We start from the raw sequence: 26310 nt of genomic DNA on the forward strand, positions 1-26310 counted from the left end.
GAAACTAAACAATACATTTCCTCTTTTGGATGACCTTTTTCTTTCAACTTTCTTTCATCCAATATACATTTTTTTGTGTGAAATTGCTTGAGCAAGCAAGTTCAAAAATATCTAACAATGCCAATGAGGTAATTTCAGTTGAGTGGAACTGAACTCAGTTAAGCTCAAGTGAGTCTTGTGAGGGTGGGAGGTGGGAGGGATACATACATTGAGAGGGAGAGAGAGAGAGGGAGAGAGGAGAGAGAGGGAGAGAGAGAGAGAGGGAGCCCCTGAGCTGGCATGACGACTCTTGGAGCTCTGACAGGAAACTTTTCTTCTTGTTGCTCCGCGCTTCAGCAGTAGCAGTAGCAGCAGCAGCAGGAGCAGGAGCAGCAGCAGTCTTCAGACTCCAGCAGAGCTCCATCGCTTTCAGCAGGAGTTTTTACTATCTGAAATGCACTTGACTGGACTCTGCTGGGTTTACGGGAGCATCTCATCTCACGACTGTTTACCTTCATTTATAGCCTGCGCGTCACTGAAGATCTTCACGGGGAGACTTGTTGTTTTTTTAGGATAAACTTTGGAATCAAATGACATTTATTTTGCCTTTAAGCGACACTGGACGTATAAAGATGGAGACGTTATTTTACCTGCTTGCCTTCATGTCGGCCCCGGTTAGTTGGGGTCTCGGATATGCGGAGTCCAGTGTTCAGACGGGACAGAGAGCCGCGAGCAGACACAGGTAGGATCTGCGCACGTGCGTAAAATGTTATTAACCTGTTCAATTTTAGTTTATACCAGAAAAACAATCATGGACGTTTAAAGTCTCGTTGGGAAAAATGATTTATTTTATTCAAGGTTATGATGGCGAGATCCCCAAATAAACTGATCATGCCTGGTGCCTAAAGTGAGGTCCGAGGCTCATCTGGGGTCCTTTAGAGGCTTCTGACGGGTCCCTTTCTAGCAAAATGTGAACTAGTTCAGGGCTGGTTAATGGATTAGTACATCAATTGCTAGTGACAGCCTCTCCAATATGAGAATGTGTTAGTCTTTATGTCTTATATCATTATAAACTTAATATATTTGCTGCTGTGAGGCAGAAAATGCAATCTAAGAACATAATAGTGTGTCTAAAAATGAATCCATTAATTGAAAAGTAATTAATTGACAGTAATAAATACAAATTAATCACAGCTGCTGCTCTAAAATAGTTTCACTATAACTTAGATAACTATAAATACTAATTTGATTATTAATTAACTTTAGAATAACAAAAATCTTCCCATTTGGGGCACCATGCTCCTAATAAGTATCTCCTGAGTCCATAATGTAAAAATATAATCAGAACACCTCATTTCGAAAGAAGATTATCATTTTCAGAGGAAATAACCTATTAGTGTTTAGTTCTGTTACTCAGCAGGGGCCCTGAAAAAGGGGTGATGGATGTAGTGGGTGGGGGTCTGATGATTCAGGGGGCCCAGATCTGGACAGGGCTTATAGGGATTATAGATATTTACTGTTTCAGGGCCCCAAGTGAAACGTTTTCAAGAGGCCCAGAGTCACTAGCAGCACCCCTGTCAGCCTTGTTGGAGGGATATTTATCATTCTGGCAAACAACGCCTTCCTGTCACGTAGAGGTGAACAGGCTCAGTGGGGAGTCTGATGAGTTGCAGAGATACTCTTACAGATATTCTTAATCCAAAAGAATGAAACTGTACTTAAAAACATGCCATTTTTCACTAAATTTAAGATTTTCACTTGAGTGATTCAGATTTCTACACTCTCTCCCTACACACACAGACACACATAGACACACAGACACACAGACACACACACTCCTCCAGATCTTGGATCAGTGGCTGAAACTATAGTGTCTTATTTTATGGGACTGTAAGGAAATCATTTCGATGTCATCAACTGTTGATTAATAGTCTCTCATAAATTAATGATGGCCGCAGGAGTCCCTGCTCATAAAGCTGTTAATACTGTCAGCGAGCCAAGACATGTATGTTTTTATTGTGCTGTTGCAGCCCTGGAGTGTGTTATTAGCATGTAATTGAGCTTCTGCCTGAGGGGCCAGTGTGTGGATGACCCCCGCACCTCTATGGACAGATGTGCATGTGGCTTGTTTTTGTTCTTGTAAATGAATGAATGGGGACGTTTTGGCAAATTAAATGACTGATTACACATGTATGTGTTTGTGTGTGTTTGGTAGTGATTAAAAGGGGTCACAGCAGAATGAGTGACAGAGTCTACAGTATCTCTCACATGTGGTATTTGTCTTCCTGCTTGCCTGCATGTGTTTGTACTTAGCGTGGTGTGTATGTGTGTATGTAAGGTTGGCCGACTTCTGGGAGTTGAGCTCCTGCAATATGAGCTTCTATCAAGTTTGTCTCCACATCAGAGCACAGTTTGCTCTTGCTGCTGCCGCTGCTGCTGTGGCTCCTTGAGTGATGAGACATGGATGGTTGGCCTCTTTGGTGGATGTTGAAGCTGAACCGTTGAAGCTACTGTGGATGAGGCAAAGTGGGAGGCATGCAGGGAGGAGAACAGAGAGCAACACATAGTGAAAGAGGAGGAAAAAGTGCAAAGAGTTGATTGATAAAATGGAAGGGAGAGATAAAAAGTCAAAAGAAGGAAGAGAGAAAACAAGAGAAGCAATCATCAGAAGCAGAGATCTAGAGATGGCAAGAAAGCTAAGTGAGAAAAAGGATGAGGTCTGAAAGAATCAGTTGACACAAAAGACAGTAAGAAACAAAAAGAAAGATAAGACAAAAAAGAAACCATAGAGATGAGCGGGGGGAAAAAAAGAGAAAAAAAGATCTGGAGTGAAGAGAGAGCGAGCGAGCAGGCGTGACAAGAGAGGATGAAAGAGCGAGAACAGGCAGGGAGGAGCGACACAACAAGAGAAAGAGCAGACTGACAGAAGGAGAGAGAGAGAACAGAGGACCCTTAAATGTCTTTCCCCCTGCTGAAACCAGTAGGCTATGAAGTAGTCAGCATGGCTGGGTCATGACGTACACACACATAAACCACACACACACACCAACCACACATACACAAAGTGACGCATCAGGGAGAACAATGCGCTGGCCCGTGGCAATGCGGTTTGCCCCTCTGACATCTGTTTGAACTCAATCGATCTGTTTTGACAGATGTGTGAAGTATTCCATAAGTGATAAAGGCTGCTGAATGAACTGAAGACATGCAGCAGGGGTCTAACAGGGAGCTCAGGAGGACCCAGAGCTGTTCGACACATCTCCTGCCAAAATTTCAGAGCTACACGTCATCCCATCCCAGCTTCAGACACAAGCAGCATTTCTGACTGTAGATGCAGGTGGACTACTAGTCTGTTTTGGCTCCTGGGTGGTTTAAATAAAAAGACATTAGATCACCACTGGAGGGTAGCAAGGAGTACTTATAGAACATCATCAACTCTCTCATTAATCACGTTTATCTTTTGTTTAAAATTTCACTCTAACTCTCTCCTGTGTGGCATTAGCGTCGGGGTCGTCCGTGCAAGGCACACAACGATAACAAACATGAACTCACACAGGTTCATTAGACATTTACTTACGCAGTCACTGACGCAAATATTTGATTTTTCTGATGTTGTGTTGTCATGTATTTAGATTACAATTTGTTTTAAATAAGTTGTTTGTGAGATGAAGAGTGATTATTTGTTGATGAGTGATTAGATGTGGCAATCGTTACTGTATATTAATGCCTGTAAATGGTACACATTTGGCCTGCACACTGAGAAGATCAGAGCAGAAGTTGTGTTGCAACATCCAACAAGAAAGCTTTCAAGAGGTGTTGTTCACACTGTATAAATATATCTTTTGAACCTAGCTAAAGTGGAGTATACAAGGCAGATCAACACTGATTTTTTTCAGAAACATCAATGTTTAATCTCAGTCCAACATTGATTCTACTGCCTTTTAAGAACAGAGTGCAAAAACTAAGAAAAGAGGCAGAGATCCCAGTTCCTTGACTATCAGATTGCCTCTAGGCTGCACTGCAGTCACAAGCCATTAAAGTTGTCAGTATGCTTCAAACTAATTTGTCAGGCTATGTCTAACAATTTTTGTTATTTTGTAAAACTGATCTGATAAGTTTGCCCACTTTACACAGTAATTGGCCAGGTGTACTGAAGTGAGAAAGTTGGCAGAGTTTGACCATCTCAGGCTTTCTTTTCTCTGCATTTTTTATGTGTATAACCGAGTCTAACAAAATGAATGCCTTCAAAGAGAGAGAGAATGTCTGAAAGTGTGCGCCCCATTTTAATCCCCATTTATACGATTAATCACGCCTTTCTGCCGTTTAGCATGGCAGGCTTTTCACCTTGCCTTCAAGTGTAGCCATTTGGCCCACAATTGAAACCATGCTCACTTTTTCCAGTGTTTCTGTTAGTATTGCTGTTTCGGGCTAAATACAGTAAGAACAAACCCATGCCTATTCTGTTGTCAAAAGGAGTTTTGGAAATGCTGGAGGTCTTAGCAAAATAACTCCTGGAATACATTAAACACACCACAGACCAATATATATTGTAATAGTGACAGAATATCCAAATGATTACTGTTAAGAGTAAATGGTTAATCATTCTGGGCATTGAGAGGAAATAATTGTCAGTAATTTAGTTTCTCTTAATAATTGCCTCTTAAGCAAGTTAATAAATGTTAGTGGTTCCAGTGCTGTTTAAGAAGACTGTGGTTCCACATGTTGTGGTGGCTCAGAATCGTAACTTGCGTGCAGAAACCAAATGTGGGTGAGTAATGTTGCCTATAAATGTGCCTCGTATCCGTCACGAGCAAAATAATCACATCTACTGTGAAGTGACGTGCATTAAGTCAAGTGCACATACAGTAGACTGCCAGTTATGAGCTTGTAACTTCTAAATGTCTTCAGTGAGTTGATGCCTAATGACTTAAAAATATGAGATGAAAGAACATCCAGGTGTTCAGTAAAGTCGACATTATTGAAGTACAAGGAACACTGGCTTTGACTGGATTAGATCTCAATCTGTATTTTGTGGCACTGATTTTAAGTCTTTCTGTCTATAGATAGATTTTCTCTCAAGGGCCACAATGAAATTGAAATGTGTGTTTTTGAGTGAAATGGCAAACGTTGTAAACATTAAGTATGAGCAGCTGATGTTGCTATTTTAGCATGCTGGCTTATGCATTTAGCTCAAGTAGCTCAAGGAAGTACAACCCAAACACACTAAGAACCTGTTTCTTAATGTTTAAATCTTAAGACGCAATTGTGCAACACCTTTTAGAGCCTTTTATGTTTTTCTACAATGTACTGTAATATGGTAAAAAAAAAAGGGTCTTCTCTACAGTGGTGACAACATACCAAAGTGCACCAGTATGTCGCCAGGCAATTAGACTGTAACAGGATTGTCCTCTTCTTAACCAAACCTTGGGAAGAATCCAAGTTCACTCACTCTTTTTGATTTTCTGCTAATTAGGGCAGTAAACAAATCTCCTTATTTATGGTAATGCCAATGTGGGAAAAGGAATCCATTCCAGTCACAGCTATTGTAACCTAATTGCCATAGTTCCCAGTATACACTGCACTGAGAAAGCCCTCTTTACCTTGTTTGGATAAAGCTGCAATACTACAGAGATTTGGATCTCTTCCCAATAGCCATCCTATCCCACCTCATGACCCAATATCCACACATCTATCCACACATCCCACTAACGGACACTAAAAAGCTCCTCTCAACTTAAGAAGAATAAATAGATCACAATGAAACTGTTTTGTACTTCAGAGTAACTAATAAAGTCTTACCTGTGTAAATAGTCTGCACTATTTTGGGCATCTGTGATTTTAAAGCTTTGAGGGGACTTACGTTTCAAACGCACGTCTCCATAAATGGTTAAAAATCAAGTGAGCCACAAAAAAAAAAAAAAAACCCCTCCAGACCTCCGAACACTGACGTATATGAGCAATAATGCTAAAGCAAATGGCAGTATCGTGGACATTCTCTGTATATCTTTGTGACCGCCAGGCTAAACAATCAGAGTGAAGTTTACATAGTCACGCTGTCCCTTGATGTTGGAACAGGTCCAAAAGGAAAATAGTGTGTGCGCGAGTAAAACTGCATTTCAAGACAGAGCAGAGAGAATGGAAGAATTTGTGCGTGTGCGTCTGTCGGTGTGAGATCACTCAAGCGTGAGGTGCACTCAAGTGTGTGTGTGTGTTGTCGTCTGTGACAGTCTGTGTGCTTAACTGTGTGTGTACAGGGGTATACCTTTACAAGGACGTTGGAGGGGTGCTTGACCTCAGGGTCACAGATCAAACATTGAGGCACCACCCTTTTCCATTGAGCTCATTCAGGCCGCTGTCGAAGCCTTCCCTTGAAGCTAAATGAAAGATCCAGCAACAATAGGCGCCGCCAAGTGATTTCTTTGTTTAGGTATTAGACCTCAGTACCCCTTTTTTCTTTCTGTCATTCCTTCCTCCTCCCACTTACCCTCTATGTCATTTTTGTCACTGACTACTCCAGTTTTACCCACAATTCTTCGCTGCAGGACACACGCAGAGATGCTTTTGAATAAAATGACCCTGGTATGTGTGGGTTGAGATGTCAGACTGCGGCTTCCTGCTTGGCTATGAGGTGTGTGTCTGCTGTTTTATGTCGAGGTGGATTTATTGGGGGAGTAAAGTGATGCTCAGACAGGTGCAAGAGTTCCATTCACGCTGATTTATGGCTCTATAAATAAAAATAAGACATACGAAGGACATTTTACTGCTTGATGCCTGGCAGAGAAGGAATGAAGACGCTGTTTGTATGTGTCTGCGTGTGTTAATTAACATGCATGAAAGTGTGTGTGTAGGCTTGTTTTTTGTGCTTGCTTGGGTATCTGTTTGGATATGCATCATCAAATGTGGTAAATCAAACAACTATATGTTAATATTTCTAATGTTCATATGCCAGCTATTTGATTGCTTCCTTACATGCATCTGAAGACAGAATGAGGATAAAGCTTCACCTCACAATTATTAAAGGTCTGAAGGTAACAAAATCTACCAACCAGTACCGCTAAAGCTCACTAATTGACATGTTACAGTTGTTATGTTACTTTGTTTGTCTAATCTTTCCAGACACTGAAGCGTAAAAATGATGGTTTGTGGTTTTACAAGAGCCATTATGTTAGTAGTCTCTATTTCATGGCTGTGAGCAGTAAAGTTTCTGCTGGTTGCCTGGCAATATCACAGTAACTAGATTTCAGGAAGTTACAGCGCCCAGTCAAGAAATTGTAAGTAGTAAACAGACATATATTAATTATTGAGCTTTTTTTTAGTTGCTTATGATGGTATTCTTTTACCTTTGGACATAGCCAAGTTGACGATTTGCTGTGACCAGTCTTTATGCTATGCTAAGCTAATCAGCTGCTAGCTGTCGCCGTATATTTAATGAACAGATATGAGTGTGATATAGATCGTCTTGCTCTAATTCTCTCAGGTATATTTCCCTAAACATCAAAGTATTGCTTTTAAAAAGTGATAATATGTCAGTGTTAAATTAACAACTTGTTTCTACCACCCCCAAGTGGCCAAAAATAGTTATTATAGCTTCTAGACTGAAAATTTTAAGTCATAATGCTACAGCTATACAGTATGAGCTGCACGGTCACATCAAATGCAGATGTCTTCAACACTATTTTATACACATTTTTATACACATTACCCCAAAATTTAGACTTTTGTATAAATATAAAAATAGGTTCTGTAGGCTATCACAATATCTGGGTGCACGGCAGGACCTTGTAATGTGCAGTTAATTGAGGTTTAAGGAACAATTTGAAAGTTGAAATTCACTTTAAATAAATCATTGTGCTCTAGTTTGACATTGATCTCTTTGTCTGCTGCTATCTGAGAAACATTCAGCAAATACATAATGTAGCTATAAACATAGTATGTACGGGAACTGCACTGTTTATGTGCAATGTTTTCCTGTGTAGCTGATATAGTAAAGGAAGCGGGGAGATTAGATTGCTGAATATGCCATTCATGGGAGACACACACACATACACACCCACCCACACACACGCACACATGTTCCCTGCATTACCAACTTCATGTTGTAAGGTGCAAGGTATAGATTGTAATTGTAATGTTGAATTAGCATCAGCTCATAAAAGTACAGTATATTTTATTTTAAGGTCTTAATACATAATCGTGTGTGTGTGTGTCTACATGTGTTTCTGCATGCCCTGGAGCCTGCGTGTGTCTTTTGCAAATGCATGAATGCCTTTCTCGGCTGTGTGTAAAATGATGTGTGTTAGCTTGTAATTGTATTTTACACTCATGGAATAGATGCCAAGTTTCGTTAGTGGACTTTCATCTGAGCGATTTCTCTCTGGCCGTTTGGATTAATGGGACTTTATTGGATTACTGTTTGGAATGCTTAACTACATGCTGGTTAGAGTGAAAGAGAGAGAGAGAGAGAGAGAGAGAGAGAGAGAGAGAGAGAGAGAGAGAGAGAGAGAGAGAGAGAGAGAGAGAGAGAGAGAGAGAGAGAGAGAGAGAGAGAGAGAGAGAGAGAGAGAGAGAGAGAGAGAGAGAGAGAGAGAGAGAGAGAGAGAGAGAGAGAGAGAGAGAGAGAGAGAGAGAGAGAGAAGGCCACAGGGTTCGGAGCCGAAATGTTGTTTTGAAGGTGTCACCCATGAAACAGGAAACATGCTTGCAGGCAGGGCTGCAAACAAATTCACTATACTCTCTTTTTGGGTGAAGGGCGTATGTCTGAACACAAGCACACACACACACACACACAAATTCCCAGACACACTTGCTCAGTGTTACACTCACACTTCGTCATCCTCTTATAAATATAAAGGCTCCTCTTATGTATTTCAATGAGGTGAAAAGCTCATGATGGAAAAATGGAAAATAAAATTGCTGGGAGGACGGTATGTAAGTGTGGGTGTTTGGAAGCTGCAGAGACGGAGGGAGATGTGTGTTTGTGCATGTATGCATAGATGTGCGTGCATATATCTACATCTGTGTCAGCTCAGCAGTGAAAAAAAAAGCTTGATGGCTAGGCTTATTTACACAAAACGCAGTGTCTGTTCTCCATCAGAGGAGATAGGGTGTGAATGTTGCCAACTTTATGCTTTATCTGCTGTCTGTGACCCTGAGCATCAGTAAGTCAGGATAATAGATTGGCAGAGCTGGTTCACTGAATCACTGTGACAAAAACAACACAGTGGGACTACAGGGGAAAGAGGCAGAGCTGTTTTGATTTATTATCGCTGTCTGATTTTAGATGTTCCCTATCTCCGCTGTACTCTTCCAACTTCTGATGAAGATGTTAGATTCCCTGCGTCTGAAAAAGTTGGAGTCTTACAAACATAGTATAACAAACAAACTGCACAACAGGATAACCCAGAAAGCCCTCACACAGCAATAAGGATCACTGTGAACCGCAAGACTCTGGAGACATGAAAGTGCAGAGACAGCTGTGTTTGGAGGCACTGACGCTGGCTGATTTCAGATGTATGGTGGCAGAGATTTGCTCTGAATCATCAGCGCCCTAGGCTCTGATAGATATGTTAAACGCAATATAACTAACCACAAAGTGGAAAAGCAAAACGTAATGCAATTCAGTACATAGCGAGATGAGGTCATGTGGATTACTGTGATGAACCGCAACTCTTTTGGAAGTACACATAAGGGGTTGCAGCGCTGTTTGGATGCATGAACAGAGGAGGGATTTCAGCCAAATCACATTCAGTTACCAGTCTGGTGTTGACTGCAGGCTGAGCTGAATCCCCTCATAAATAGTATTCATTTCAAATCAGCTCAGCATCGTATACGGTCAAGTTAAAACAATTATATTTATATAGCCCAATATCAGATATCACAAATCACAAAATTTGCCTTGCAAATTGCTTTGCAATCTGTAAAGCAATACAACATCCTCTATACTTAGATGCTCGATTGAGATGTGGATAAACCTCCCAAAGAAATGGAACTGTGAATATAAAAATAAGCTAAGTTTCGTTATGTATATGGTTATATGCAATACATGCATACTACTATGCATTTTACTACATAAGTCTTATTAGTTAAAGAAGCAATACGGTATACCTTGAATCACTTATATTGAAAATGTAATAACATATGCAAGGACAGATATTCAGTAATTCTTTAATCAGTTATTCTGATATTTGTTGAATAGCAGATGGTGGAATTATTATTATATTATTAAATGACTTATTGAAAGTTAAAACTAAACTACATGATTTGTCATATATATATATATTAAAAAACAGGTTGTTACTTACCTCTAGTGACACCATGTCCTACAGACTGTTTTGGTTTTATTTGCTATGGTTTTGAGACATCTGCCTCTCTGATTTCTGCAACTCCAATTATCCCAATACAGTGGCGGTGAGGGCAATTTTGTGTTTGTGGTGCTCACAGTATTGAAAAATTGGGAAATCAAGAAACCATCAAAGAAACGGTCTGAATGAAAATTGTTAACAGCGTGGTCAGTGATTATCCCGAGTAATGAGGAACACTGTTTCTGGAAAAATATGTTACTATAAATCAAATGAAATGTAGATTTTTAATTTCCGTGAACATCAAGTGAAACCAATCCAAACTAAATTGCTTTTACCACCATTTTAATGTGCTGGCATCAGAAAATCTCAGAGACTTACAGGCAAATAAAACCAAAAGTATTAGCATGGCATGATTTTTTCCCCCTCTCTGTCATAAAGGTCAACCAATCTTTTCATAAATGTTCCTCATGTTCCTTGAGGGAAACCTTTACAGGAGAGTCTGACAGCTAATTAGTCCCATTCACTTTCCCATGTACAGTAGCAGCAGGAACAGGAGGTCACGAGGGGTTTGGGAGGATCGAAACATGATAAACTCCTTCTGTCAGTCAGAGAAGCTCTGGAATGAAGAGGAGGATCATGGTACTTGGGTGAGGGGGTGGGGGAGGTGTAATCAAAGTGAGGGACATAGAGGGGTGGGGACAGAGAGAAAAACACAAGTTGAGAGGACAAGAAGGGACAGACATGGGTGGGGTGGGATTAATCAAAAGAGACAGGAAGAGTGAGAAAAAAAGAGTGGGATGGAAAGAAAAAGAGAGATCCACACAGACAAGGACAGCGGAAAAAACATCATCGCTGTCAGATTGTATTAATTACATATTTTGGTGATAGGGTATTTTTTCAGTGCGTGTTTCGAAGTTCATTCTTTCTGCAAAGGGTCATGTTAAGTAAATGGAGTTAGAGACAGAGTGACAGACAGACAGACACTGACACAGACATGAAGACAGAAAGAGAAAAGCTGCTGATTGACTTTTCAGCATGAAGGAACTCCTTGTGTGCTCCAACTTTCATCCATAAACCCGCCATAGTTCTGCTTAGATGAATCTGAGAGTGACACTAATTGCCTATAATAACCAAAGGGGAAATAGCACTACACTGGGATTCTGGGTAATATGAAAATGATGATAGAAAGCGACTGAAGGATGTCTGTGTCTTAAATCTATCCGCAGTTGTTATCAAGAGAGATATCTGAGTGCCAAGCGAGGTCAGCGGGGTGAGGACAAACCGAGTTGCATGCAGACTGTGGGAGTATGAGAGGGTATGCGAGTTTCTTGTCCTTTTGGTTTTGAACTTAAAAACATGTTCATGAGGACATTTTTGTAATACCAGATCATTTTGTGCAGCCTTCACATCACAGGGGTTATTTTTAAGATTAGCATTTAAGCTTTGGGTTAAAGATGGATTGTCCAAACATAACGTAGCAACTGTAACTAGGCACGACAGGCCTGTCAAGCTTTGGATTTCTCCACAGGCTGAAACGATGTGCATGGGGCTCTAACAAAAGCAATATTCGGTATCGTACGTGTTTGGCAGATCTGTCTCACTGTTTATTTGGTTTGGGGGAAAGTTATACTCCAGCAACTCCGTCCAAATTTCCGTTACGTTAGTGTCGCATTTGCAAAACTCATTGGTTATTCCTCATCATCAAATGCTTTTCTCTTGTAAAAGTAAAGCACACTGAAGCATGCAGTATCAATCACATTGTTGGACACTTCTGACCAGTACATCTAACCACCTTGTTTTTTGTACAGTTATGATTATCTACAGTAAGAAAACCATCCAGAGATAATATTTGAATGAAGAATGAATAATACTAACCCTTTATTTCCATGATCATCTGTGGGTTATCATCGGGAAATAGCATTAGCCACTTAATGTTACTTTATGTATGTACCCATCATGGTGCACATTTAAAACTCTTTTACAGACTTTTTAAAAATGAATCAGCTGAAGATGTTCTCAATCAACTCAGATTTAGCTTTAATCTTTGTGCAAAGTGGATGTAGCTTACAAAATCTGTCGTCATTTCGGTTGGCTAAATGGATGGCTGTCGTTAAGAAATGAGGGTCCTGTTAATTTCTTGGTGAAATCAAAGACCCATAGTCTTAAAGACTGTATGATGGACTCATCAGCCCCTTTCATATCAAACCAGATGAAGCTTTTTCCAGCTACCATTTCCAGATAAGACGAGTTAGCTAGCTGCCCAAAAGTAAACAAAAGACCGATAAAGATGGAACTGCTAAAAAGTCCAACATATTTTTCTCAGGAATTATACAAATGGGTTCATGTTACTTAATGTTAACATGTATTTGCTATAATACCTTGATATGCATGATAACCAGTATTTTTAACTTGAGCTACAGTCGGCTAGCTACTAAGCTTTGCTAAACAGCCCTCCTGCTTCTGTTGTTTCATTGCAACAAGTAAACACAGAAATAGACAGAAGTTCCTACTCAAAAGACTAAATTTGGAACATGTCCTCTTAATTATTGCAATTTGGCGTTATATAAATAAAATTGAATTGAATAGAAATTTAATTTGGCTAAACCAGAATTCTGATGCTTCATATTAGCATTAGCTGCACTCTTTTTTGGGATTCTGTTTTCCATCTCTTACATCAAGCTTAGGCTATATGAAGAGGGGCTTTCTTCACAGCTGTTAACAGTATGGATAATACCAGTGAACAATTACTCTTTCACTGTACATATGGGCATGTGAGTAAAATGTGTACGTGTCTTGTTATACACAGAGAATGAGATTAACACTGATCGTCTGATCTCACTCTCATAATGAAAGCAAATGAGTGCCCAGATGTCCCAAAATGTTGAACTACTCCTTTAAAGATTAACATCCCAGCAGCCAGTTCCAGACACACAGTCTTTAATTTGATTTCTAGTCAATTATTTCAAATGTTTGAAGATTAAAATGAAATTATCCATATCTGAGAGGCAAGAAATTTTGTTATCAATATCACATTGTGTCCTTTATCAGATGGTTTGTGAAATGAATGTAACCAGTGGACGTTTTTACACTAATACACCATAAAAGCACTACATAGATATGAGTATCTGTATGTGTATGTGTGTGTCCTCGTGTGGGTTGGTTGTAGGGAGTTAGAGAGGCACACAATGGCAGCCATTGTTCATAAAGTTATCCTGAAATCATCTGACATTTTCACCAGCGGACAATATATCTTGAATGTTGCACAGAATAACAATCACCCCGGGGTTTGAGATACTGATCTCAATTCTCTGGAGCCCTATAGTCAACAGATGTTTGATTATTATTTTTTTCAACTCTTTCCTATTTTGCCTGGAAAACAAAGAACAGGAGCAGAGGGTGTACCGTGTGTGTGTGTGTGTGTGTGTGTGTGTGTGTGTGTGTGTGTGTGTGTGTAGAGCAGTGCATATGTGTGAGTGTATTTGCTGAGGTGGTGCCAATGCCTGACTCTAAACTTCTGGTAAAACTGCCAGTCATCACACTGTTATTCATTTGTCATTTCTGTTTCCTGCCTGTGTGTGCATGTGTGATCTCATAGGAACTGGTGTGCCTATGTGGTGACACGCACTGTTAGCTGCGTGATGGAGGACGGGGTGGAGACCTATGTCAAACCGGACTACCAACGCTGCACCTGGGGCCAGTGTCCTCGAGTGGCGTGAGTATCCATTACTCTCACACAACAACTAACCCAGATGCTATGTTTTCTTCATATTGTCTCTGATTCATCGTCTCTGCCGTTGAAATCTAATCAGTATTCGATGTTACTCCCTCAACTTCCTGTCCTCAGTTCCACAGAAGTTTGTATCCTTTATAAATTTGTCTCCTCTCCCACTTTCCTGTCTGTGACTACTGATTTCCGCTCTTTTCATTTTTTTGATTTTTCTTTTGTCCCTCATCCCTCAGAAGAGTTTCAGCAGTCTGGTCAGGAAGGTGCCTGGCTGTAGCTGTAGTTGTGCTGGTGTGTGGCCAGTTCATCACTGTATACATGTTCATCGCACAGGATTTGGGTGTTTAATCCGAGTGATGAAGAACAAGTTTCAAACTCATACAAACTCACAGACATTATTCTGTTTGAGCTCCAGTTCGCCTAGGGTAGAGCTGGGAATATCCAATTTTTAAAAGTACTGGAGCAAATTTACTGTAAATGCGATTGATTAAATGATTTTCCCAAATGTGGATGTTATGATTGCAAGAAAACATCAATCAAGCCCTCCTGATCTTTTCCCTCTTTTGAAGTTTTCACCATGTTGTTTGACCATGGCCTGGCTGCTTGATCCACATGCCTGCCAGGGGCCTCGGCCTAAACCTGGGCTATGCCAAGAATGAAGCCGACAGGGGTTCCAGGCACCGCAGTCTAGCCTCCTGCCCTATAAAAACAATCTCTTATTCTTATTCTGTCTGTTTCTTTTTTTATGATTCTTCTCCTTTCTTACTTTCTAACTTAACACAACTCCTCCTCTCTCCATCTCTCCAAGTCCTGCTTTTGTTTTTCCTCTGAGAGTATGTCGGATCCCTTTTTCTCACGCTCTCAGACCAAGGAGCTTGGAAGATGAAATCTTTTCTATGGCACAGAAAACGCTCTGTATGCGATACCTACACAGATGCTTGTGGGTTGGCACAAAAGAGAGCAACCTGCTAAACGTTCACAGTCAGCGCTTGTTATCATGCCTATGACGCTGCCATAAATCTTTATTGAGACTTCCGGCCGATGCTGGTCTATTTATTGCATTGTTACTGTAACAGTGAGTCTGCTCAGTCACAGATTAATGATACAACTAGATGAGAACAAGCCAAAGTAAACATTTTTTCCCTGAAGAATAGTACACCAGCAAGAAATTAAGATTTAGTACAGGCTAAATGCAGTTGGCTTCTTCTGGAAAACGGGACAGGAATAACATATAAAGTTTAAAAAGCACCCTTAATCCCATCCATCATCAGTAGATGATTTGTAGCTTTTTCCAGACATCTAATGACTCAGTGCACATTCATATCAACAGTGCACAGTGGTGATATTTAATACAGAGTTCAGGGATCGCTACGGGTCCTTGGCTCGGCTACCAGGATCACACTAAACTCCTTAAGTTGAGTCAGAACAAATAAAAAATCCAGATGACATTTAACATGTGAAATTTCTGTCTGATCCTTCAGCTACCGGACATATAGGAGGCCAAGGTATAAGGTGGCGTACAAAATGGTGACAGAGATGGAGTGGAAGTGTTGCCATGGTTACTCTGGGGAAGACTGCCACAACGGGCCAAAGGGAACCACTGAACAGAAGGGAGTTGAAACCAAAGAGGGTAGGAAGGATGTATGAAGTCATGAAATATGGTTTTGCATTATCGAGATCCACTTTGTACATTTTGTGAAATGTGTTAACTTCACTCGGACATGCTGAGAGGTTTGCATGTTTTTCCATGTGTATCCTGTGAGGCTTCCCTTATAATTCCTGACTGTTAAGGAAGTCAACACGCAAAGCAAAATGACTTTGAAGTTGATTAGAGACAGCACATAACAGCACCAAAAAAACATTTAATGTTTAAACTCTATCAGTCAAAACAAAGCCAAAAAAAACATTAAAAATAACACAAGAGAATAAATAACTGTAAAAAGCAGTTGGAAATGTCTTCACAAAAGGTTTCTACTTGAATTCAATTACGTAAAAAAATACGTACTTCACTTACTCAAGTATTTTTTTATAGGAATGAAGGGTAAAGTTCAGGGGAAAAAACATTATCTTTTTTATTATTTATTGAAAGTTTAACACTCAAATATAATCTGTCTCATCAGGACTGTGTGGGTGTGGTTTGATTAGATTTTGTTAACAGTGCTGCTAACATAAGCAAACAATCCCACAACTGTTATCCCATTTTGACTCAAATGTTTCTAAATACAGACGGGTAAACGGAAAGACATGACATCACCTTTTCCCAGCTGAGTTCCGCCCTGCTTTGGACCCTTTAGTGGGGAAACACAAACACATTTGTCTTTTAAATCTAATATCTAAAACTGTCAAAACTTTGGCAGCTGTATTCATGCAGCGTCATATTTCCTATAGTAAGAAGCTGGTTGAAAAAAAGTTTTTTTGGGGCCTTTAACAACCAATAAACTAAACTACAGTGACTTTAACAATTTAACTCATTTTCACCTACATGTTATTCCTTTTCTGTCCCACAGGTGACAGTGACAAGGTCAAACAGCTGGAGGAAACAATCAATGGTCTGACCAAAGACCTCCACAACGTGCAGACCACCCTTCACGGCATAAACCAGAGGCTGTACGTGAATGTTTTCAATCCATCACTTAATGTTGTGTTCCTCATGAAGTGCATAGTACACATGCACCCCTTTTCAACATATGTTAGTTTCATACTGATATTACCCAGAATCCTGCAGGATATACAGCACACTGTATATTACTAGATTTTGGTGTTTATTTCAGCAGGTCAGTTTATGGAGGGAGGGTATGCTTGTTTATTAACATACAGCATATACAGAGATTTGTAATGTGGATAGGAAGATATAAATAGTTAACAACAAACCCTTAATGGGGTGGGTTTTTTTACTTAAACTGTGTGTACTGTGCCATCAGCAACATTTAAACCATGTATCCTCCCATCCTCTCCACACCTCTTTCCTGTGTACATAGTCATTTTTAAAGCTATGTGGCAGTTATTCTTCCACCTTCGACTTTGATGCCAAAGATCATTTAACATATTCCTCTCATGAAGCTAAAACCTAAGGAAATCTCACCCCTTCTTCTGTATAGGCCGGGTCTAAATGGGGCCATTGTCCCAGCTGATGCAGCCCAGCCACACATGAAAGAAACTATCAACAGCATCCAGACCAGACTGGATCAACTCTATAACAGAACACAGGTAACAGCAATATGTGTTTCTATGTAGACTTTAAATGACCAAGTATAAGGATAAATGTTATTCATCCATATGAGTATATTTGCTTGTTCAGGTCCATGATCAGACCCTGCTCAACATCAACAACCACCTGGTGAACGGAGGGGGCAACGAACTGGATGGAGCCTCCAAAGGAGGAGGAAGTGGAGGGAACCAGCTTAATACTCTGAAGGAGGAGATACTGACAGAGCTGGAGAGAAGGGTGTCTCTGTCCTGCTCTTCCTGCCAGGTAACCCCCAATATATGAAAATCAGCTTAGTATTAGCAAGCACAAACAATACTGACAATTTGTTTTGTCCATTTTTTGATCTGTGTAATTTCTGTTTGTTTCTTTTCATGTGTACTTTGTCCCCTCTGGGCTTCTGTAAGTGATTTCTACTGGCTAAAACAATAAGAAAATATTGTTATTGAAAGCAGTAATAGAGAAAACACAATTGTCACATAAACCACTGCACTCACAAAAGATTAAAATGAAAATCAATACTGTAGAAAAGTCAATAATCAAGCAGTGAAAAGAAGTTTTAAAAATGGAAAGCGTCACTAAGGCAGGCCATCAGAGGGTGTATTCGCTATTAAGGTTACATAAAACAAACTTTATTATTTTTCAGTTTCAATCTGCCTACCTTTCATGTGCAAATATTGACAATGTGTCCCTGAACCCAAACATATAAAAGGCTCCCTCTCTCAGCAATAGTATCACAACGATCCATGCCAGTTGCTCACAGTTGTTTTTTTTTCTTTAAATTCCTTTTCTGTTGTTAATTGAAAACCACACCAGAATCTCAATATTTTGTTCTTACGGGAGATGAAGACTGAAGCTCAAACATACTGTGAGAAATGATAAAAGTAGTAGCTTCAAACAAAGCTCTGGCCTCTGGGGCATCTGGGGCCCCTGACCCCAATCCATTCATAAGTCCAATATGAGCACAGTGCCTAAGTACAGTATTAATTTATAGTTGTAAGGAACCTGTAAGGAAGCAAACAACTTAGAGTTAAGATTTAAAAAAAATCTTTACCTGAGTCAAATAAAATGATTTTGGATGGAGAAACATTGTCTAAAATGTGTGTAATCTCTCTCCCCTTCAGGCCGGTGTGGAGGATCTGAGGCGCCAGCAGCAGGAGGACAGGGACAGGATCAGAGCCCTGGAGAAGCTAATCAGCTCCATGGACCAGCATCTGAGGCAGAGTCTGGAAATATCCCGCAGTGAGACTGAGCGCTCCAAGGCATGCTGCAACACTGTCACTGAACTGGAGAAGAGGATGTCTGATGTGGAGGTCAGGGTCACCTCCACTGCCAGCAAGTGTGAAATCATCAAAAGTCGACTGGATAAGGAGCTAGCCGGGACAGGTGGAGGGAAGGGAAGGGTGACAGAGGACAGGTTTAACACCAGACTGAGAGATCTGGAGAAGAGGGTGAATAACACGGTGAGGAAGACGGAGCAGAGATGTACTAACACAGGAAACAACATGAAGGATACGGTTCAGAGAGACGTCACACAGCTGCGCAACATGGTAGTGAGTCGGTTGGATGACCACAGCTACAGGATTGGCAAGATAGAGCTGGAAGTGGCTGTTCTTGGAGACACAGTGACAGACCACAGCCGACGTTTAAGCCAGCTGGAGAACATCACAACCTTCCAGGACAGAAGGCTAACAGCGACCACAAAAATGTGCAATGAAACCTGCGGGCCTAGTGGAAAAGGCCAGAAGACTGAAGACACAGTGAAAACCCTAGAATGGAGAGTTGTGGCCAATCAAGACGAGATCCAGAAGTTTAACACTAGATTAAATGATTTGTCTGTGTCAGGTGACTCGCTCTCTGACAAAATTATCAACTTAGAAGATGATGTCAAAAAAATAATTGCTGTGACAGGGCAGGATGGCGAACGCTTCAACCGGATTGTCACAGAGGTAGAAAATTTGGGCCGTGATTTTGAGGAGTGCTCTATATGCAGGAGTGTAAAAGATGATTTGCGCTTGCTCACCAATACCACTATGACTGGCCTCGGCAGGTGCCAGACAGAACTAACAGATCTGCGGAGAAAGGTCAACTCGGGAGAAACCGTCTGCTCTCAGGTGTGCTCCAACCTTCAGGAGGAGGTGGGACGACTTAGAGAGGAGGTGGAGAAGTGTACGGGACAGTGCAAAAACAACATAAATGATCTGAAGGATCGCCTGGACGGTCACACTATCCACAGTGGTAGATTAGGAGGGGATCTGAAGTCCATCCAAGGAGAGATAGCTGGGGTAATGTCCACATTCAACTCCATTAATAACACTCTGAGGGGCCTGGGAAGGACCATACAGACGCATGGGAACACACTGACCGATCTGACCAACACCAAGGACAACATCATCTCTGAGGTAACATGAAGGGGTCAGATGGAGATAATATTACTGCTACTAATGCTGTGATTGCCATGGCACTTTATGTATAGTACATAAAGTGCCATGGCAACCACAGCATTAGCCTTTGTAACTCTTTAAATTGAAGTAATGCCTTCTCATGAAATCTGTCAAAGGTTGTTTATAAAGCTAAATTAGCACCCGACACCAGCCAAATGCTTGTAAAATATACAAGAGGCTGGTAATTTAAACATTCATTTGTCATTTGGCTGGTGGACAAAAAAGTTAATAGTACACTCATAATAAGTTTCAAGTAGTTAAACCTTAAAAGATTGTAGAGGCCTGAATACGTAAAACTATGCAAGATTTCACAATAAGCAGAATAATCTACATGCGAGCAGCTATGTGAGGTTATAATTAGGTACAGCAGTGCTTTGTGCTAATTACTAACATCACCATACTAACATGCGCACAGTCACAATGCTAACAATGCTGATGTTTAGCAGCTATAATTTTTTACCATGTTTGCCATCTAAATGACATGTGTTAGCCTGCTAATATTTGCTAATTAGCACTAAACACAAAGTAAAGCTGAAGATAGTGGTCAGTAGTAGATTTACAGATATTTGGCCATGAACTAATGTATTGGAAAATTAGAGAAAAAAAACCCTGGTAATGGTGCTTGATGAAAAATTAAGGCAATTCCAAAGGTATTACAATTCATCTTTGGAGTGGGGGTGGGGGGATTTATCTTGTGACCCCTAGAGGGTCTCTAGCCCCAGGTTGTGAACCACTATATTATTTTAAACTTTAAATGTGCCCCTCGGAATTGAATAGAAAAGATCAAGCTACCATTATGATAATGGTGATGGTAATTGTAATCGCGATGTACAGTATGTTGGTTTATTAAACTATACATACTCAAACTTTTCTTTACAGACTGCTAAAACAACATTATGTCAATCAAACATGCCTCATGGTTATCCTGACCACAGTGTTTTCACATGATATTATTATAGTTATGAAAATATTTGAGCATGTTACAAACATTTGAGTTTTCTAGACTGACATGGCTTAGATAATACTCCTACATATTTTTATATGTATATGATACTGTAGAAAAATAAATCTTGGCAAAGGTGAAAAAAACGTATATTTATAATAGAACTTTGTCTAAAGAAACTCATCCAAAATACACACATTAACTAGTTCCTACTTTCTCTAAAAAGGTGGACAAGCTGGATAAGGAGCTGACGGATCACCTTGGTGACTCAAAGATTCAATTTGGCAACCTTAACAAAGAAATCCAAATAATAAGGAGCAACTATGTGACAGAAGTAGGGGAGTGCCGACGGTCCAGCGATGGCCTGGACCGAAGACTCTCCAAGCTGGAGGGGGTGTGCGGACGCTTCGACTCTGTTTCAGAGAGCCTGGAGAGGATCAAGGAGGGCCTGAACCGACATGTGTCTGGGCTGTGGAGCTGCGTTAATGGACTCAATATCACAGTAATGTCTCACGGAGATCTTATTGACAATATACAGCATGTCCAGCTGGAGAAAGTTCACTCCAACATACACAGCCTGAACTCTTCAGTCGTGGACTTGGTCAAGGAGTTCCACGATTTCTTTGAACAAGACTTCATGGGTGAGTCTAAGAGGACGGAGGGCATGGGATTTGACTGAGGGAAAGATAACGAGGGAGGCAAGGTTAAGGGATGGAAAAAAATAGACCAAAGAAAGAATCCAGGCTGAGAGGCATTCACTTAACAGCCCATAAAGTCTGCAATCTGTCTGAGAGAGGAGTTTTAGTAAACATGACGGTGAAAGGCACATCCTGAGTCACACCACGTTAAATCTGAGCTTTCTTGGCTTACTGTACATGTTTTTTATAATTGTACTTGGAGAAGATTTTCAGAAGGGTGTTTCCCAGCTGTGTTGTCTCACCAAATATTCCTCTACTCCAGGTCCACCTGGTCTGCCAGGTCCCCAAGGAGAGACAGGCAATCGTGGACCCTCAGGTCCCGTAGGACCCCAAGGGAGGGTGGGACCTCCAGGCAGAGATGGTCGGCAGGGACCAGTTGGACCCCCAGGTAAAGATTTTCTTGGTTGAACATTAATGTAATTGAATTAAAAATGATTCACATCTAATGTAGATACACTGTGTGTGATAAGAATAAATATAAAAAGCAAGAATATTTTGGATGTATGATTAACCACTGTTTTTATTCTTCATCTCACTTCTCAGGTCTCAGAGGTGAAGAAGGTATGTGTTGTTCTTACTAAACCACAGATGAAAGCTCTCATTACTGTTTGATCTCTGCTGTTTCATTCCACACTAACTCCCACTGTGTTACTCTTGTCCATGATCAGGTCCTGCAGGGTCTGATGCCCACGTACCACGCCTTTCTTTCTCTGCTGCTCTGACTCGCCCGATGAGAAGCGCAGGAACCATCGTGTTCAACAAAATCTTCGTCAATGAAAATAATGCCTACAACCCCCAAACAGGTTGGCTGGAATTTGAATAGCAGCTTTTCAATGATCAGAACCTTCTGGTTAAACCATGTCATTTTTAGAATAGATGTTTTTGTGAATTTATGTGAATTTAAAGGGTCAGTTCACCTAAATTTTTAAAAAAAAATCACTTACTGTACCTTTAGAGGTGTATAGCCATGCAGACAGACATGTCTTTATTTTCTCATGTTTTGAGATATATCTCTTTGACAGTATTTTTTAAATATATCTTATATATCTTATAGCAGTGGCACAGTTGTAGCCAAAAATGGTGCCCTAACAAATCAGTAGTCAGTGACACAGTTGACATGGAAACTTTGATAGTGATTGCTTTCAGCAGTTAACTTAATGTGTTTTCACAGCAATCAAAGAAATATGCCAGTTTAAGAGTTGTTATTTTCATGAATTGACATTCAACAGCTGCATCAATCTCAAGCTAGTAGTAGCAGTTGCTTATAAATATTTACAGTATAATTTAATTGACCGTCAAAATGAATGAAAGTTACTCATCAAATATTAATCCATGCAAACTTTTATACACCATGAAAAATGAAGTCTGAGCTTCACAGCAAATACACAACATTCAGTCCTCCTTGTTCCCTGTTTCCATCCTCCAGGTTATTTCACAGCTCCAGTCAGTGGGAAGTACTTCTTCAGCGGCATTCTGACAGGCCACAAGAACATGAAGATCGAGGCAGTGCTGTCCAAGTCCAACACTGGCGTGGCCAGAGTGGACTCAGCTGGGTATCAGCCTGAAGGCCTGGAGAAGCCAATGGCTGAGGCCAAACACATACCTGGAGCTCTGGCTGTCTTCAACATCATCCTGCCCATGGAGAAAGGGGACACCGTCTGTATTGACCTCGTCACTGGCAAGCTGGCGTTCTCCTCTGAACCCTTGACCATCTTTAGTGGGATGTTGTTGTACGAAAACATCTGATTAGATGGGCAATATGGGTGAAACTTTCAGCACGAGAGCATCTAATTTGTCTGCTTGGACTCTAAGAGACAGAGCCACTGGACACTGGACAGTCAGTGAGACTGAAATAACAGGAATATCTCTGAGAGGAAGACTGGATTCTTTCAGCAAGGAGAGCGCTTCATTATATTTTACTTAAGTGCTAAGAAGGAAGGAAGAAGATTTTCCTTGTCAGCAACAGTTACAGTATTTGTTTTGTGTTTCACGGCTTTTAGGAAAACAACTTGTGCAAAGAGCAATTGTGTTTTTTTATTCTTTGACATGTTTCCTACAGAAAAAAAAGCCACTGCAGGGTTATCTTATAATTCCATATTACATGCTGTAAACTTGAATTCTTTTTTGATTACTGCAAGATAGCCTTCAGGTCTCACGTATGTTAATTAATGAAAGGAACTTTGGTAGGATGACAAAAGACTAAGGATGTGGGTTTTTTGTTTGTAATCCACCCACAGCATATCAAATATACAGAGGTTATTGCACATTCAGTTTTTTTCTGTTTCTAATGTAGTTTCTTTTCTTATTACTAACAGTTTCAGTTCGACCACAATCACAGTTCCCAGAAACACAATGCTTGAATGCCAATTTTGTTGGAAAAATGCAACGTGATTTAGGCGGGAGAGGGGACACAGTCCAAACCACTATTCTTTACAAGGAAATGCACAAATGAAGTCACCGACAGTTCAGTCGAGAAACCACAGGATTTTATAAATCATACAACAGCAAAACACAAAAGACCATTTTAGGACATAAGCTATGCCCAGAAACACAAAGGGGAGGAGGAGGATGGCCAGGGGGAAGAATGGGGATTTTTTTTCCCTGTGTCCTAATAAGGGCCATCTAAACTAAACTAAACTTTGTAGAGGATCAAGTATTTAAAGTTATGAAGCTGTTACTATCTGCTCATCTTACAATGGAATTTTCATTTAAAACTAACGAGAACAAGTAATGGAGCCACACATACCTGTGTTTATATGCTACTAATGCCTTTTCTAGAACACACCCACACACACCCACACACACACACACACACACACACACACACACACACACACTCCCTGCCTTCAGAAGTCTAATTAAAATACCTCCAGGAGAAAATGATGTGCACGATGTGAAGTTTGTAGATATTCTTGAATGGATTTGAAAAGGAACATTGCACATTTTCAGCAGATTATTCAGCAGATTTGGTCTGATGTTGCATTAAATTGAAATAAAGAAGGAAATACGCCTCTTTTTTCCGCTGTGTTCAGTGTGGGAATGTAATTTTATGTGTTTCTAAGCATTGTATAACCTTGATGGAATGTAAATATTTTTAAGCAGTTTTGCCCATATAAGATTTTTATGAGTTACCACTTCACCTTGCCAGGTACTGTATGTTTTGTATATGTGTTTTCCACATGTGTGCCTCAAATACAGATACCCAGTTTTACACAGGTGATGTCAACAGTCTTGTTTTGTCTAGATTTTGTGCCTTTATTATATAAGTAAGTATTTTACACACTATTTAGCCTGCTTGGCAAATTTTGGCTTTCACAAATACACACAGCTGGGTTGACTTTCAGCTCTGGTTCTCTGATCTTCGTCCAAACTTCAGTTGGTTGATTTAAGCTGGAGTGCAGTTGAAAAGCAATCACTTAAGCTGCACTACAGTGACACCTTGTGTTCAGTACCCCTGCCTTCACAACAGTTGTGGTATTGCTGCTGAGGAGCCTTGAAAACTTACTAAAGATGTCTCTTCAAGGAAAGAGTATCACTTGTCTTTCCATTCTTCGCACGTTCATTACTTGTCAGTGGAAATTGCACGTCTCTTTATAAGCTCCTCCACACTCAATAGCTGCCATTTCAACGCCAGTCAGGCAAACAAAGTAATTCCCAAGACTATGTAAATTGATCCATGCACTGACGGTCAAGGGCAAAGAACCTGTAATTCTACCTCGGCTACTTAAGGATGTAAGGAAGCATCATAAAAAGGGCCATATATATTAAGTACATAGTTTTTTATTAGATAAGTATTATTTGTGGGAACACTATAGCAAACACACAGCTAAGCAGGATCCAAATAAAGAATAAAGAGTGCAATCAGAAACATGACATTGTGAACTGTAAATGGAGTATTTGAATGTTGCTGAAATGTGATGTAAGGTGGAGTAGTGTGATGTGGGACATTGACTAATGTGGGACGCCTAAGCTGCAGTGCATTTATCTCTTTTTCTACAACATTGAAGTGAACATGATTGGTGTTGAATCCAAGCAGGGGTGTCATGTAATAGAAAACATATGACTTTGTGGGTGTGATGTCATAAACGGGGGCAGGAAAATAGTCAAACAGGAAGTGCCCCTTGTGAAGTCCACTTAAAGATCAGTGAGATAGGATTTACACAAAATCTGGCATGAATAAAACAATGTTCCTAGTTGTTAAATTATGAGGTATTTAAGCATCAAATTATGCATAAATCTAAAAAGTAGTGTCCCAGATTTCAGTGTGAACTATCTCAGATTAGAGAATTCTGAAACCATTTGGCACAAGGAATACTAATCTATGTGCCATTTCCCCCTTGAATACAGTATCTAAAAATTGTTATCTGATTTAACAAAGGAACATCTTGAGGATTTTGAGGTGTTGATATAATGTACTGGATTATTTTTTTCCCATATTTTTTTTATTGGGGTGAGCAAGGATACAGACATATAACCTACCAACATATGTCGTTCCTTATAGAAATTAAATTACATGAATTAGATCTGCTTAATTTGCTTGACCTTCCATACAATCTCAATCATTTGTCAAAGTTATGTTATCTTCACCCACCAAATTATATACACAGACAAAAACAGATATTCAATTGCAGGCACACACACAAGCACACGTGTAATGTACTGGATTCATATGTAAATAAGTATAATAATATGTAAAAAGTGTCCCACATCAGGGGCGATTTTAGGATTAGACCTTTAGGGGGGCTCAGCAGCTCCTAATGAGAATTTGACATACAATGCCCTGCAAGTGTTCAAACCCCCTGCTAAATAATTCATTTCACTGGATAACGTAAATTACATCAATACATAGTAGAGTGGTCTACTATAATGTATAATAATAATGGTTCAGAATAAACAGTCACAGATTTCTAGAGAGAGGACCCTGAGATGGTTAATGAACCCTGAGGGAAAGACAATATTAATGACAGAAGTGAACTATCCAAAATACATTAGACCTGTTAAAATAAAATCATTTGA

The 26310-nt window shown here is 40.1% G+C and overlaps 1 protein-coding gene across 1 annotated transcript; it reads left to right on the top strand.

The window, feature by feature from the left end:
- The first annotated feature begins 286 nt into the window (after positions 1-286).
- emilin1a (elastin microfibril interfacer 1a) lies at positions 287-24541 on the top strand. Its single transcript, XM_053337271.1, has 12 exons — positions 287-721; positions 13876-13992; positions 15486-15634; positions 16512-16611; positions 17103-17211; positions 17303-17476; positions 18334-19611; positions 20823-21237; positions 21557-21682; positions 21838-21855; positions 21963-22097; positions 22721-24541. Exons 1-12 carry the CDS (start codon positions 570-572, stop codon positions 23038-23040), a joined length of 3093 nt encoding a protein of 1030 aa, XP_053193246.1. The 5' UTR covers positions 287-569; the 3' UTR covers positions 23041-24541.
- Positions 24542-26310: the final 1769 nt, after the last annotated feature.

This window comes from Scomber japonicus, chromosome 17 (genome assembly GCF_027409825.1).
Source record: "Scomber japonicus isolate fScoJap1 chromosome 17, fScoJap1.pri, whole genome shotgun sequence".
Lineage (NCBI taxonomy): Eukaryota > Metazoa > Chordata > Actinopteri > Scombriformes > Scombridae > Scomber > Scomber japonicus.

Coding starts and splice junctions, on each gene's coding strand:
- emilin1a (XM_053337271.1), top strand. CDS start 570: ATGACATTTATTTTGCCTTTAAGCGACACTGGACGTATAAAGATGGAG. Junction 17,477..18,333: donor TGTCCTGCTCTTCCTGCCAG/GTAACCCCCAAT, acceptor TCTCCCCTTCAG/GCCGGTGTGGAGGATCTGAG. Junction 19,612..20,822: donor AGGACAACATCATCTCTGAG/GTAACATGAAGG, acceptor TTCTCTAAAAAG/GTGGACAAGCTGGATAAGGA.